The 13951-nt window shown below is 46.3% G+C and overlaps 1 protein-coding gene across 1 annotated transcript in view; it reads right to left on the reverse strand.

The window, feature by feature from the left end:
* Positions 1-3526: 3526 nt before the first annotated feature.
* The window catches only part of LOC129386557 (uncharacterized), a 64526-nt gene continuing 54101 nt past the window's right edge, over positions 3527-13951 (reverse strand). The window contains exons 8-9 of the mRNA XM_072287549.1: positions 13536-13661; positions 3527-3889 (exon numbers count right to left, since the gene is read on the reverse strand). Of these exons, the coding sequence (XP_072143650.1) occupies positions 3692-3889; positions 13536-13661 (324 nt within the window). The 3' untranslated portion in view covers positions 3527-3691. The remainder of the gene's footprint in view (positions 3890-13535; positions 13662-13951) is intronic.

Below are 13951 nucleotides of genomic sequence, written 5' to 3' on the forward strand. Positions count from 1 at the left end.
CACGGCGAGGATCTAACCTGCGGTGGCATCTGGCAATGCTACAGCCGTCAAACTACCACGGCTAGCACAGCATGGTTGATTTGACGGATGACCGCTGCCATGCTGTAAGCCTAGACTATAGGGTATTTTAATGCGGCGTTGCTTCTGCACGCCCCGAGTCAGTCGTTCACTTGCAAATTTTCACGGCATTTAAATTTCAGAAGAAGCAGAAGCGTACCGTACCGTACATTAAGTATGCCCGCAATCACTGTTTTCTTTCCTTCGCGTGTCGTCTTTTTCCTCTCCAGTTATCTCCTGCTGCATGGCAATTACGGGAGAGGCAAGGCTGTCATTTACTCGTTTCACGAGTGCGTCGATTTTGCCCATTCTCTGCCTCTTCTCCCCCTCCTCTTTACCATGCTATCTACCTCCCCTCTGAACTTCCACATTGGTAGAAAGGTAAGCGCTGCAGTTTCGGCAATATTTTTTTTTTTTTTTGCGGGGGTTACTGATAATTACAACTGTCAACAACTGTCAAGGGGCTAATGCGGTGACGCCCAGGAAGCTATAGAGGGCACTGTACACATGCAACAGATGGAAGGGTCCAAACGGGTCTCTCTCCACCACGCTCCTGCCATGCATGTTCTCTTCCTGAACCACTCCCACCGCCCCCTCCCGATGGCGCGCGCAAAACAGCCACAGCTGCAGCAGCGGCGGTGGAACAAACGAAGGAATAAGCAGAACACACACACACACACACACACACACACACACACACACACACACACACACACACACACACACACACACACACACACACACACACGCACACATACACATACACATACACGCACACGCACACGCACACGCACACGCGCACACACACACACACACACACACACGCACACACACACACACACACACCTTTGCATGAATTATTTTATTTCGCATGAAAACAATTCTATAGTGCGGTTTTGGATAAAACGTGGTGCGCAGCTAACTCGACCGGCCCAAAAGCCCATGAAAGGCATCAAAAGGCAGCTGGCGCTCATATGTGAGTACACAGGTGTGTAGGCGTCAATTTACCAAAATGTATGAAAAGAGACAGGACGTAATACATTTTCTTAATTCAATAAAAACAAGTAGTCTGTGCACAAGGAAGCGCTTAATTTGTACATGAGCATTACAGACTAGTTAAAGTATTGTTACGATACGAACAACTGAAGCTTGCCTTTAAAAACGCGTAACTTGAACAGCGGTCACATTTCGCTAGAAAAAGTGGTTGTAGAAAGCGTTCAGCTTTAGCCCGATGTTGCCAAAGATTGAATTTCAATTCTGGCGGTTCACATGCCCAAACTACGATTTGATTATGAGACACGCCGCGGTGGGGGACTGCGGCCTAATTTAGACCGCCAGGCGAACTTCAACATGGCCCGAATGCACGGGACATTGGGCGTTTTCCGAATTTCACCTCCATTGAATTGCGGCCGCGGCGGCCGGGATTTGATCCCGCGGACTCGTGCATCGCAGCGCTATTACATTGCCGCTAAGCCACCGAGGCAGGTGAGAAGTGAGAATGTCAGCAGGCTTAGTGCAGAGGCTCATTCGGTCCATTCGCCGACGCCAGCTCCCGGCAAACTGTCCAGCCAAGGCCCATATAAGCGAGATGCGTCGTGGTCATTCATCACAGGGCTGGTCGGTGATGTAATTTCAGATGCAGTCTCTGTCACCAGAGAGAAAATGTGCTTCATGGTGTCAGTGTTTGAAGGTAGCGTTCCGAACACGAACATTAATACGATGAGGATGCGAACGCATTGTCGTGTGCCGGCCGTCACATTTATCCAACCGACAACATTTCTTGACGTTCTCGAAAGTAGCAGAACTCTTGAATACAAGTAAGAGTAATGAGTTATGCGTCATGTCTTTTAAGTAGATTCGCGGCATATATTTCTATCGGTATACGCTAGTTTCCGTTGCGGATATATCAACCGTAGCGTTGCATACACTGTGAAGAACATAAAAATCCCGCAAGTATCCCTTCGCAAACTTCTGAAATGATAGTCTTGCTTCACGCACGTGAATAACAGTCACATATTCGTATTTCGGCAACTAACTGCAAGTAATTATGTTCTACCGAAAGGTTTACTTGGACTGGTGGTCATTAAATATGACTTACTATTGTGGTTATCTTTGGGCATATCGTGCTAATGGAGGATGAACAGAGACAGTTTACAAAATTATTTTTTTCATGTATTTTGCTTGAAAGTGGAAAACCAATTTGTCCATGTGTCCATTTAAATACGTAGGCACATCTCCGCTCGAGTTGCAGCTGCTGCGGTGCGTAATGGAAAATTGCCCGTCAATTTTGCACGAAACCGAGAGGTGAAAACCCAGAACCATCCACAACGGCCTTTCTCCTAGTCGGTGAGCAGTTTCACGACGTTAATTCTTACAAACCAATACGCAATATGTTCCCACTCGATAAAACCTTCCGCGGAGCACGGTAGACGACTATAATAGAAAACGGTTATTGTAGCGCCCTAAAAAAGGAAAGAAATATTCATGGCTGTCTTTAGGGAAGCATCTGAAAAGGCTGAAATTATTAATCACCGTGCATGCGCTGTCACTACGAAAAGCTCCAAGGATGACAAGACATTTTCACCTAATGGGCGCTAAGAAATATTTGATAAAATATGGACCAGCGTGATATATCGACCTATGTCCGCGACCATAGAGTGTCCGCTTATATTCCTCACCAGAGTCAGCCGATTGCCTAGGTAATAGAGTGGTTCCATCGCACCCCCCACAAAGCCTGCCTGGAGATCATTCTGCCTGTCTAATGCAATCGACGGCGCAGAGGTCAACGTCGTTTAGGGTGCCGATCACGCCTTAGAAGCATCCGACGAGGATGTCACTTGTGACATCCAGTAGAGAGGCGTGGTTAACCGAGTTTATAATAAACAAAGGTGCGTCTTATATCGAGTTTTCCGTTCTTCTAAAATATATATGGCTTGACTTAGATTCAAATTTTACCCCTCGACGATTCGAATATAGGAATAGACCTATATTCGAAGTAATATGGCAGTATAACTCGCCTGTTTATTACGTCAAAAACTTGGTCGTTTAAAAAGCTTTACATTTTTGTTTACGATGGTTTAGTATGAAGCGTAAATATATTCTAATAGACGTTGCTGATAGCTAGTTCACCAATCACGTGCCGACAGCAATAAAATATAACAACCACCACACGCGACATTGAATACTATCATTGATTCATCATTATATGGAATGGACTATGAATTGTCTCGCAAAACACAGTAATTATGACACGTGATTGCGTTGTCGTAATTATTCGCAATCATTTGTTGTTGCTTTTTGTTCCCCTAGAACTACAAAGAAATTGCGGAATGTCCTAAAACGCCTTATCCAATCGCAAGAGGCTTTGCACGTACCAGTGAGATTGGACGAAAAGCAGTTTCCTAGGAGATGGTGCAACGCAGAAGCTTATGTTTGCGCCCTTCGCCAAATAAAGCTTCTCCCATAAGTGTTGACAAGATTCTTATCTCCTCAGGAAATTTTATTGCTTACCGATCTGGGCATGAAAAACCGCTGCCGGTTTTCCTCACCATTGGACAAAAAAAAAAAAAAGACCTGAAAATAATGGTAGCGTAGGCTGTAGACACTGCGAAGGGAGTTATCAGTCTCGCTCTCACTATGGGTTGACCAGGAGGCATGCTGACTTTTGCGCAGCTGAGGTGTAGTTGTACGCAAAGAAATACGTGAGAGCCTTGAGCATGCGCAGCCGTGTCAACGCTCCGAATCCACACGCGTTAACGTGGTCTTCAGCTCCGATGGCGGCAGCAGCGATGTAAAACTTCGCAGCTGGGGCGGTGCTCTTCGCTTCACACAACTGCAAAAATATGAAAGGGTTGTCAATCAGATTACCTATAACAGTCCAAAATATAACAGTTAAAAGGCCAATGTGTCCATTGGCGTCAACGCGGCATGGAGAATAATATGTGGTCATTAAGATTGTAAAAGTACGGGAAAACCGCCATTGAGTACGAAGTCAGAACTGCCTGTATTTGCGAAATGAAGGGCACACAGGATCGAATTCACTGCGCTGTAGATTATTAACAAGTCCCGGCCCGGTTTGTTGTGGACGAAAGTGGTGTTAAGCCAATGCAATTATCCTAATCATTGCATCTTACATTGTTTTACGTAATGTGGCCATAATGTTACAGTGTCAACAGTACATAAAGAGGTATTCAGTATCATCATGTATTTGAGAACATAGCTCACCGAATTAATATTTTACTTGATAGACGGTTGAGTCGTGTCGAGCTGCAGTGAAGTTCACTGAACGCAAGCTTCAGGTAGCTAATGAGATTGCATGGTCGTTGAGGTGCACAACACGTTGCCATGAGTCCTTGTTTTTCTTTGAGCCATATGAGGCAAACGTGTATTTCAAACCTCCATACCGAACACTCATTGTAGTGCTCAATGAGTCAGCGCCAAAGTATCTTGTAAGAGCAAGCGGCTTCTTGCAGTATTTTCACCGGTATTGTGGCACAGAAAAATACCAGGCAAGGCGGAACTAACATTGGTCAGGCGCACATCTTCATTTCCAGAGATAAAAAAGCTGTATACCGGGTGTCCCAGTTAACTTGGACCAAGATTTGAAAAAAAAAAGCCCTAGAGAAATCGTATCGACTGCATAGTAACGGCTCTCGTTTGCACTTACAGTCAGTATTTCTTAATCACGAAGTAATAATTAATAACTGCTTTTAATTAGTTAACTTTTAAATATTGGTTGAATCGCAAACATGTCAAATACAGAGTTGGAGGGCACCTTAGATAACTTTCGAATCAAGCATTATTTCGTGGGGAAGTGTGCCCTGTTGTTTTTCGAAGAGAAAGACAAATCCCGCGAAATACGCGAAATAATAAATAGATGGGCGCTCACGAGACGCTACTCAAGAGCCTCCAAGCAACCTTCGAAAGATATGCGGCTCCATTCGTATAAGGCTTCGTCATGTAGGACGGATCGAAAGGTTTTGCGACATAACTAGCATGGTGCGATAAACGTCTTCATCTGCGGACGAAAAAATTTTTTCCTCCAATATGAGGCGCTCGGGATAGCTTTAACTTCTGCGTATCATGAAACGAAGAAACAAAAGAAATTCAACCAATTTTAGAAAAATTAGTGCACAAAAGAGCACGAGAAAAGAAGGCAGTTCTCGGAAGAACAGAAGAGAGCTACTCAGGAGTTTATTTCAATAAGAAATAGACCAAACGCACGTAAGACGTCTCAGCCGCCCATAAATAAACGTCCAAAGGCACAACTGGTTTAGCCATTTATCCTTTCTGTGTCGAACTCCAAAAAAGAGGCAAAACAAAACAGTTTTTTACCTATTGCTATCCTTGTCGCAAGCTTTTTTTTTATCCAAGAATATGGTGGCATTATGATCAGTTTGTATCAATTTGTGCTCGTTTTATTTCCACTTGCCGCGTCAACGCTTCGCTGGGCATCGTACGAAGCCTTCCGCACACAAGCTTTTGCACACGATGCCCTGCGAGCCTTTTGCGTAGCATGGTGGGCACATTTTCAAACACGGACCAGTTTCTTTTCCATGTTGCAGAAGAAGGGAGAATCTGCAGTGCGCGACAGGCGAGGGAGCTCAAGGGTTGGTTGAAGGAAAGTCCTTGCTACCACGTGCTTCGATCCAGGTGCTTCGCAGACTGCCAAACACCGCGTTTGGCCAAATGTTAGAGACGTGAAAAGGAGACTCATGGCAACAAAGATATCCTGCGGGGAAACTGTTTCTTTTTCAATTTTATCCTTGTTAAAAAAAATAACGAAAAAAAATTCCAACATTTTCAACGTTGAATTGAACATCTTACATCTCTACTCAGAAGCACAGACTGTCGGTTATCTTCTTTATTGCAGTAGGCCATTAAGAGATAGACCACAAATGGAACGGAAGAAAAATCCGAGGATATTTATGAATTTGAGGAACAAGTCACCATCCGGCCTCGCTCCAGCGTTGTCATTTCCGTCGGAAGTGAAACAATGCGAAACCATCAAAGCGCACTTGAATGCCGCTCAGCGGCCTTTCGAGTTTTGCCCGGTGAGCAATGTTTTGGAGTTTTGAGACGCACTAGTTGTGGAATTAAATTGGTGCGGGTTATCTTTTTGTATAGTTTCCACATTAGCATGTTGGCTGCAGACCGGAATAGTTTGGACGATATCGATGGGAAATCAGGGGCGCCGCATGCCACTGACGTCTTGCACGATGGGAGACCTAGGAAGCAGGAGCAGCCACGAAGGCCGGCAGGTCTGCGCAGTAGTTAAGCCCAGTGTGGGTGAGAGGGAGAAAGCGGGGCCACAGAGAGACGGCGGCACCCGCACGCGCGCGTCACTCGAGTACCTGGCCGATAACAACCAATGATAAAAAAAATGAGGTACAGCGCGAAATACATAGACTGCGAGAGACGACATACACTGCGCTCACTATCAACAATATTTTATTGCGTTGCCATATCGTGTGTAATTATAGAAAAGGGGCATGCGTTGAAAAGGGGTGTTCCAACAACAAGTCATAGTGCTAAGAAACAAATTACTAGCTGACTGAAATATCATGAATTACCAACTAGACCAAATAACCGCCCTAGATTACAACCCATCTCGCCCTGCCGCGTCACGTCACCGTGACGTCGAGGCGCGCTGGAGACGTGCGTGGGTGCGATTCCCTTTCCCCTCACGCCGCAACACCTGGCGCGCTATAGCTGAAGGTGTTCCGAATCGCCCGCTTTGCAGAGTCGAGGCGGGCTCGTAACGTGGAGTCGCAGCCAAGGGGAAATTTTTCGCCGCTTCACTGCTGCAGACGCCGGCTTTCTGCTCAAACAGTAATTTGATGCTTTCGCATAAAAAAAAAAAAATAATAATTTATCCGGTCTTGTGTCAGATTGCCTCTGCACCTGTTTCAGGAATTATTGTTCTCACAACGTCTGACAGATTGACAAATGGCACGCTTGTTTTATTGCCGCAAAGATTCATGTTGAAACATTTGATACTCCTAGAACGCCAGACGCACTTAGGCACCCTTATGTAAAAAATAATTACGCGCCTATTATTTTTACATTATAGCGCACTACATTTCGGCCCTGTATGAAGTGACGCAGTATAGTCTCCTACGCTAATAGAAATGTCGCTGCCGGAATGCGTTGTCGCAAGCCGATGTCCTGAAGAAGGGACATATTTTGAGAGAAGACATGGGGAGCAGTACATCACGTCGTCGAACCTTGAGACGAAGCGACAAAAATACGAGCAAAGGCCTAAGAAACTCCTCAAATCCCGCACTTACTTGGGTGCTTCGTTGGAGCTGACTGCATCTATCTTTCGTGGATTTGGCCTCATACGGGTTTTGTCGACCAGATGCCCAAGTAGTAACGTCTCGGTTTAACCGAACCACCAGTTCTTGAAATTCAGTATCAGGCCCGCTTTTTCTATACAATACAGAGCACGACGGAGGCGTCTGGCACGGCCACTCAAAAGTGCTGCCGTAAATCACCACATCGTCGAGGGAGCACAATCAAATTTTTCATTTAGGTTCTCGGAGGATAGTGTCCATAAATCGTTCGACTGTTGCTGGCGCGTTACACAGGCTGTACCGCATATCATTAAATTCATCAAGGCCGGATGATGTCACGAAGGCCGTTCTCTCCTTATCGTCTCGATGCATGGGTGTCTGCCAATACCCTGATCGCAAATCCAGTGATGAAAATAGACTGCGGAATATAGGCAATCGGTGATATTATCAATGCTATGGAGCAGACACACATTCTTTTTGGTGACTGCGTTTGGTTTCCTGTTTTAAAGAAAGCACCACCACGATCCATATTTTTTTTTTTACTGAGGTTTACGGTGTTGCCCAGGGACTACAGGACTCTTGCATTCAAAATTTTTCCGTACCATGTCTTTCACCTGTTCAGCGATTAAAGACCTATTTGTCGAATACACCCGGTTAGACTGTTGCCAAATGGGATGTGCATATCCGATATCAATTCGTTGCTGGCGAGCACGAGAATGCGGGAGTGAGGCCTGCTTGTCATCTTGCGTCTAATCGAAAACAGAAAAATGTGCCGGCAAAACGTTTGCGAGAGCGTGGCCCTCATGTGAAGGCAGCGACTACTTAATTCTCTGTAGGACCTGCTCTTCAGAAATACTTCGGTTGGAATAGCTAGTAGGAGAGTGCCCCTCGCTTTGAACTGTAATGGAGCTGTACGTGTTTTTGTCAAGTTCAGCGAGCTCCATATAGCGCGTGTGAACAGCAGGGACGGAATAAAAGTTGAAATCCCACAAATTGGAGGTGTCATTCACTAATGTACGCAGATTGCGTGCCACAAGCACATCTTTCTTCGCGCAGCTTGACGAAAATGGTTGGATTTGCGATTTAAAACATAAGAGGTTGGTAGCAGTGACAATGACAGGGACACGTGACAACGGTCAAGTCGATAGTAGCAATTTATTAGAAACACAAAATAGTCTTTCTCTGGCAAGGATGCGTCGGCAAGGGTGGAGGGAAACGCGATATTTAATATAATTTCGTCTGTGCCACAGTTACCGGAAGCACCACCAACCTCAATAAAGTCAATACGAAGGATCACATCATGAGTGCACCACGGCAGTACCAGAAATTGTTTAAAAGCCTCCTCTCATAACACACTTGCAAAACGAATACCAAGAAGAATAAGACAGCGTCCACTAACACCACAAAACGTCACACTATTTTTCCATGGAAACAATTTTCCGACTCAGCCTTCCTTTGAAATCCCTCTTGACAGAAACGATGGCACGATGGCACTAGTACCCACTAATGAGGTTACAGGCATACTATCAATTAACACACACACTTTGTTCTTCATCTACACAATAGGCAGAGGAGTATTTCGCAGAGACGCAGATTGTCCGGCAACTTTGCCTCCAGCGGCAGCGCCTGCAAGTTTCCCACGGTGGTGGTGGTGAACGGCGCTGGTGACTGGTAACCGTAACACAGGCGACGCGCGACCGACATTGTGCAGTGCGGGGTCAACCATTGGACGCTGAGAATAATAAACGCGATCTTCCGAATCCTGATTCGTAGTGGCAGCTTTACGAATTCGTTGATTGTATGTCATGTCGTCGGGCAAGGAACGACGACGCTGTCGCAGCCGAACAACCTGACAGTCTGCAGCGCCTGGCATGGCAGAAAATGAGGATACAGCTGTTCGACATCCGCCCCTTTGGTATGTGGTTCAAGTTCTTCGCAGACAATTTGCCTTGCAGTTACCGCAAGGTCACAATGAAAACTTTAGTCGTGAAGACTTGCAACCGTTGCAAAATACGCCAACCTCCCTAACATTGTCGTTATACGCCGCAACTTGAAGGTCACGAATGGCAATGCATGATGAGGTTGGAGACCGAGGCGAGACTCTCCCTTCCAAATAAGTAATGGTACACATCCTCGGCAATGCCATCGAGAAGGTGCCCAACTTTGTACTCTTCTGACATTCGAGGATTGACCATTTCACATTGGTTCAGGATCGCTTCTATGTATCGAGTAAAGGTCTCACCTGGGACTTCAGCACCCTAAAGCAACGTATGCTCAGACCGCTTCCTTTTCGTCATAGAATCTCGAAACACACTTTGAGGTCAGTAACGATGCTGTACCACGTCGTGAATGTATCATCATGGTTCTCGAAGAACACTAGCGCACTGACTGCAAGGAAGAGGATGAAATTGTCTAGCTGAGGCGCAGAGTTCCAGCCGCTGTACTTCGTCAGACGCTTCAGCCATCCCTCCACGTACTCGCACAGTTTTCCACGCGCCGGTTGTGCCTGCCGGAGCAGCGAGAGATGGCTGTGGGTCAGAGGCTGTCGATCGACTTCGGCGTGGAACTTGTTGGAGCAGCACCGTCGTCTTGGTCGACGTACCCGGCGCCTCCAGCTCAAACGGTAATCGTTGCGTTTGATGCTTGTTTATTTACAGGACGAGGCTGAAGCTCAGGTTAAAATGGCGTCAATGGGCAGCACAAGGTAACCTCTTCCCCATCTCTCCTGCCTCATGTCATTGCAATATCTTTACAGAGAAAAGGGAACGTTCGGAATATTAGTGAAAAAATGAATTCTGTTATAAAGGGGCAGCAAGACATTACGCGAATCTTGCTAATTTTAATGAAAATTTCGTCGCTTGTTTCGGTAGTGCGGCGACGCGAACGTAAACAGCCTTAATTCACAGGACATGTGCTGTTGCGCAAACAAAAAGTCTTTTATTGATTTAACAATTTAGAACTAGAGAAAGTGGCAAAAGCAACACAAAGTAAGAATGATCCAATTAGAAATCCGTACCAGGATAGTGAGTATGGTGTAGTTGCATACTACGCAAAACTTGGCCAAATCTAAAGCTTGCACGTAGAAATCTCTAACGTATTGTATTGCGTTGGCGGACTCATTGATGCCTACTATCTTGGAAGAAATAGGCGTGCAAAGATCTGTGGCTGGCGCATCAACAAGCCTCAAGAAGTTCGTCAGACTTTGGTCAAATCTTTACTTCATAGCCCCGACTAAGCCACGCATTTTCAAGTCTGCGGTTAAATCACAATGCCAAATCACTAGCAAGGTGAGCCATAAAACCTACCATACCAACAGATGCGAAGACCGATGCTTCTGGCCATGAACGGTCTATAAAAGCTTCATTCGACACTATAAAAGTTTAACCATAAATGTCGCATGGTGCGCAACCATTTAGAGGCGTGTCACTACGTATGTGTGGTTTTACAGTGAGGCTCTTGTGCCAATTAACACAGCGGTTTGACAATGAAGCTGCATATGACTAGGACTCCGAGATTTCTCCGTTTCCGTAGCTAAAAACTTAACCAATCACACGAAAAGGCACGCGCCGCGTGTGCCTCTGGGTTCCATGGCCCACCACCAGGTGCAGCGGCGGCGTCGCCCATGCGGGAAATAAAACAAAATAACCGAACAGCTCGTCTTTGGTAATAGTGTTCAGCACACGCGATTCGCGTTAATGATTACGGATGCATAAGCTGCACTTGTGGGGAAGTGGCAACTGTCGCATACGAAGCAGACAGTGACGTCACAACACTTTCATATGTAAAAAAAGATGAGCCCGCGTACGAAGCGGTTTCATTTATGTTGTGATAGCGCTGTGAAAACGCCACTCAGAACTCCCGAAGTGCAGTGAACATGAGCGGAGACAGGAAGAGCAATGCCGATATGCGCAGTGTCCTCGTGGTCAAGCTAGGCACGGCGCAGCGGTTGCTACCCCAAGCAAGCCACGCACAATTAGGACGACTGAAGAGCAGTGTGATTATGATGAGCGACGAAAGGAACATCAACGTCAATGTGCACAACGACGTCGTGCTCAGGCTGCGCAGGATTCAGCGCTTCCTGACCAGTGCAAATCACGCATAGTTAGGACGTTTGAAGAACAGCGCGAATATGATGAGCGACGAAAGGAACAGCTACATCAATATACAGATCAGCGTTGTTCTCAGGCTTGAAAGAACTGAATTCAAGGGTACGTCAAATCAGTCTATCGGATCAGGTGATTGCACAGCTTCGCTGTGCAGCCACTTTCACAGCGTGGAATGGAGCCAGCCCCCCCCCCCTCCACCCCCGCGGTTACCGTGGTGAAGGTCGACGTTCAGCGGCATGTTCGGTATCAATGGCAAATTACAGAACAAAGGTACAAATCCTTGCTTTGAAATGAAAATACCAATTACATAAACTAATGTCTTGCATTTGCATCATTCTATTTGTAGAGCGGACGCCACGGCTGCTGCCGATTGTGGCTTTGATTCCCACCGTCGACGGGCCCCGACCACTTCAAATGGACACAATTGCACAAGCGTAAACCAGCCGGGCGTTAGGCTTCATCCAATAATGATACGCTTGGGAAAGGAGCGTGAGCGCCCAGTTACCGTCGAAACCCTCGTGAGCGCAAAAAAAAAAAAGAGATTTGGGCCGCTCTCATGGCGACGATTCCCCATATGGCACTCGAAACGCGCCTATTGAGGCGGGTACGCCTTGGGGTTGGGGACAAACAGCACCTCACCATCGTTGAGATCCTTCGATGGCTCAGCACCAGGCAGGGAGTGCGCTTATACCTATTTTAAAGGTAGGTGCTCGTCGACAGTACTTGCTTGCCGCAGCCGCGGCGGATTCTCTTCAACAAGGCCGTCTGTGGTTGGACAAGAGGCGTCCACAGACAATTCGGGAAATCTCTTATGCCTCCCTGTCGAGATTGAAGCCCCCAGGAGAAGCGGAGCACCAGACCAGGGCACGTCTGTACGCATTTGAAACCACCGGTGGCTTTTCGGCGGCACTGGGGTTTAAACTCAATGTAAGAGGCGGATGCTCTACAGCTAGACCACCACTGTGGTTGTTTAGGCGTTTTTTTCTGTTTTACGTTACGTTTATACAGTTCAGGCAGCTATTGTTGACGGCATGTTTGTTGCACCGCAGGCAGGGAGGGCGCCCTCAGTAAAAAATGTCAGCCAACTGAACCCTATCACTTGAGAATTCGTTTATATAGATTCCCTGTCATTGATCGATCAGTTGCTGAGATTACCATAGATTTGCAAAATTTTTTTTTGGCTGGCGTTTCTGCCTTGATAATTGTTAACCTATATTTATAATATTGCTTTTGCCACTTTGTGTTGTACTTCCCCGTTTACCCATGCATTACTTATGAGATCAACACATGCCCTGCCGGGGTACCAAATACAACTATGAACGAACTGCAGCGCAATGACGCATCTATTGAAATTTGCATCGCCCAACGAGCCGCAACATGCACCTGTACCCGACCAACCGTACGGAATTTCCTGGAATGTACAAAATGCTGGAATCATCGTCATTATTCAAGAACAAAAATACTCCATATTTACTGAGAAATAGCCGATATCAAGGCTTTGTCGGAAGCTCACTTCACAGCGGAAATACAAAATTGATGCTGTTTGCAATGAGTAAAAAAAAAAACGTTTTGCTGAATGGGGCAGTATATTATTCCTCATTATCTTCATAAAGAAGACTAAATGTCAGTTTTGAGGCAGCGGTCACTTTTGTCGTTATGTTTTATAAGCCCTTGGGAGGAGCAAATCCAATGGTAGTATATCGTCGCTGCGGTATACTTTCATTACAAAAAACAGGGTAGCTTTAGAATTTTCAAACTGCACATTTCTTTGTAAAGGATGCTATAACGGCGAGCTAGTCAATGTTTTACCTACCCTAGGTTTCGTTAACGCGCTGCGTAAGCACGGTACGCGAGCACTTCTCTGTGTCATCAATGTCGAAATGCGACAACTGCCGCCGGCTATTGATTCCAAGAACTCGCGGTCAAAAGGCGAACCACGTAGCCAACGACCAGAACTAGAAGTTGATACTGCACTTCCCCAAGGGCGACAAATGCTCACGGAGTTCAGGTCCATAGTGCAGGTCTAAAATTAAATGAGCGCACATATGTGCTGCTTTCACATTAGAACACGACTTGCCTTTGACCGAAGTGTTTCAGCTGTGTCGAAGGTGACGAGAAAGCCGAACTGCTTATCGTACCCCACCATCGCCTGGAACGTCTGGTCGATCTTGAATGTCTTGTTGTACCCATGGTTACGACAGGCCTGTCAAAAACCGAAACAGAACTTTCAGTGCAGTTAAATGTTGACCAGTGACCGGAACGTACCGGTTCGCCTGTCATATCGCACGTGCATCAAGGTTTTTATTCTGTGCCTGATGTCACGCTCCGCCGTCTGGCGCCTACAGGTGGTAACCAAGACGTTCGTTGATAACTTGATTTGGCGTCGGCGCCGGTTGGGCGATGGTAATGCATTTGACAGATATACACGTGAAAATATGTAATTCTCCGAAGTCGACGCTTCTGTCAATTAGGGCAAAATAACGCCCTAGCTCA

The sequence above is a fragment of the Dermacentor andersoni genome, chromosome 4 (assembly GCF_023375885.2).
Source record: "Dermacentor andersoni chromosome 4, qqDerAnde1_hic_scaffold, whole genome shotgun sequence".
Taxonomy (NCBI): Eukaryota; Metazoa; Arthropoda; class Arachnida; order Ixodida; family Ixodidae; genus Dermacentor; species Dermacentor andersoni.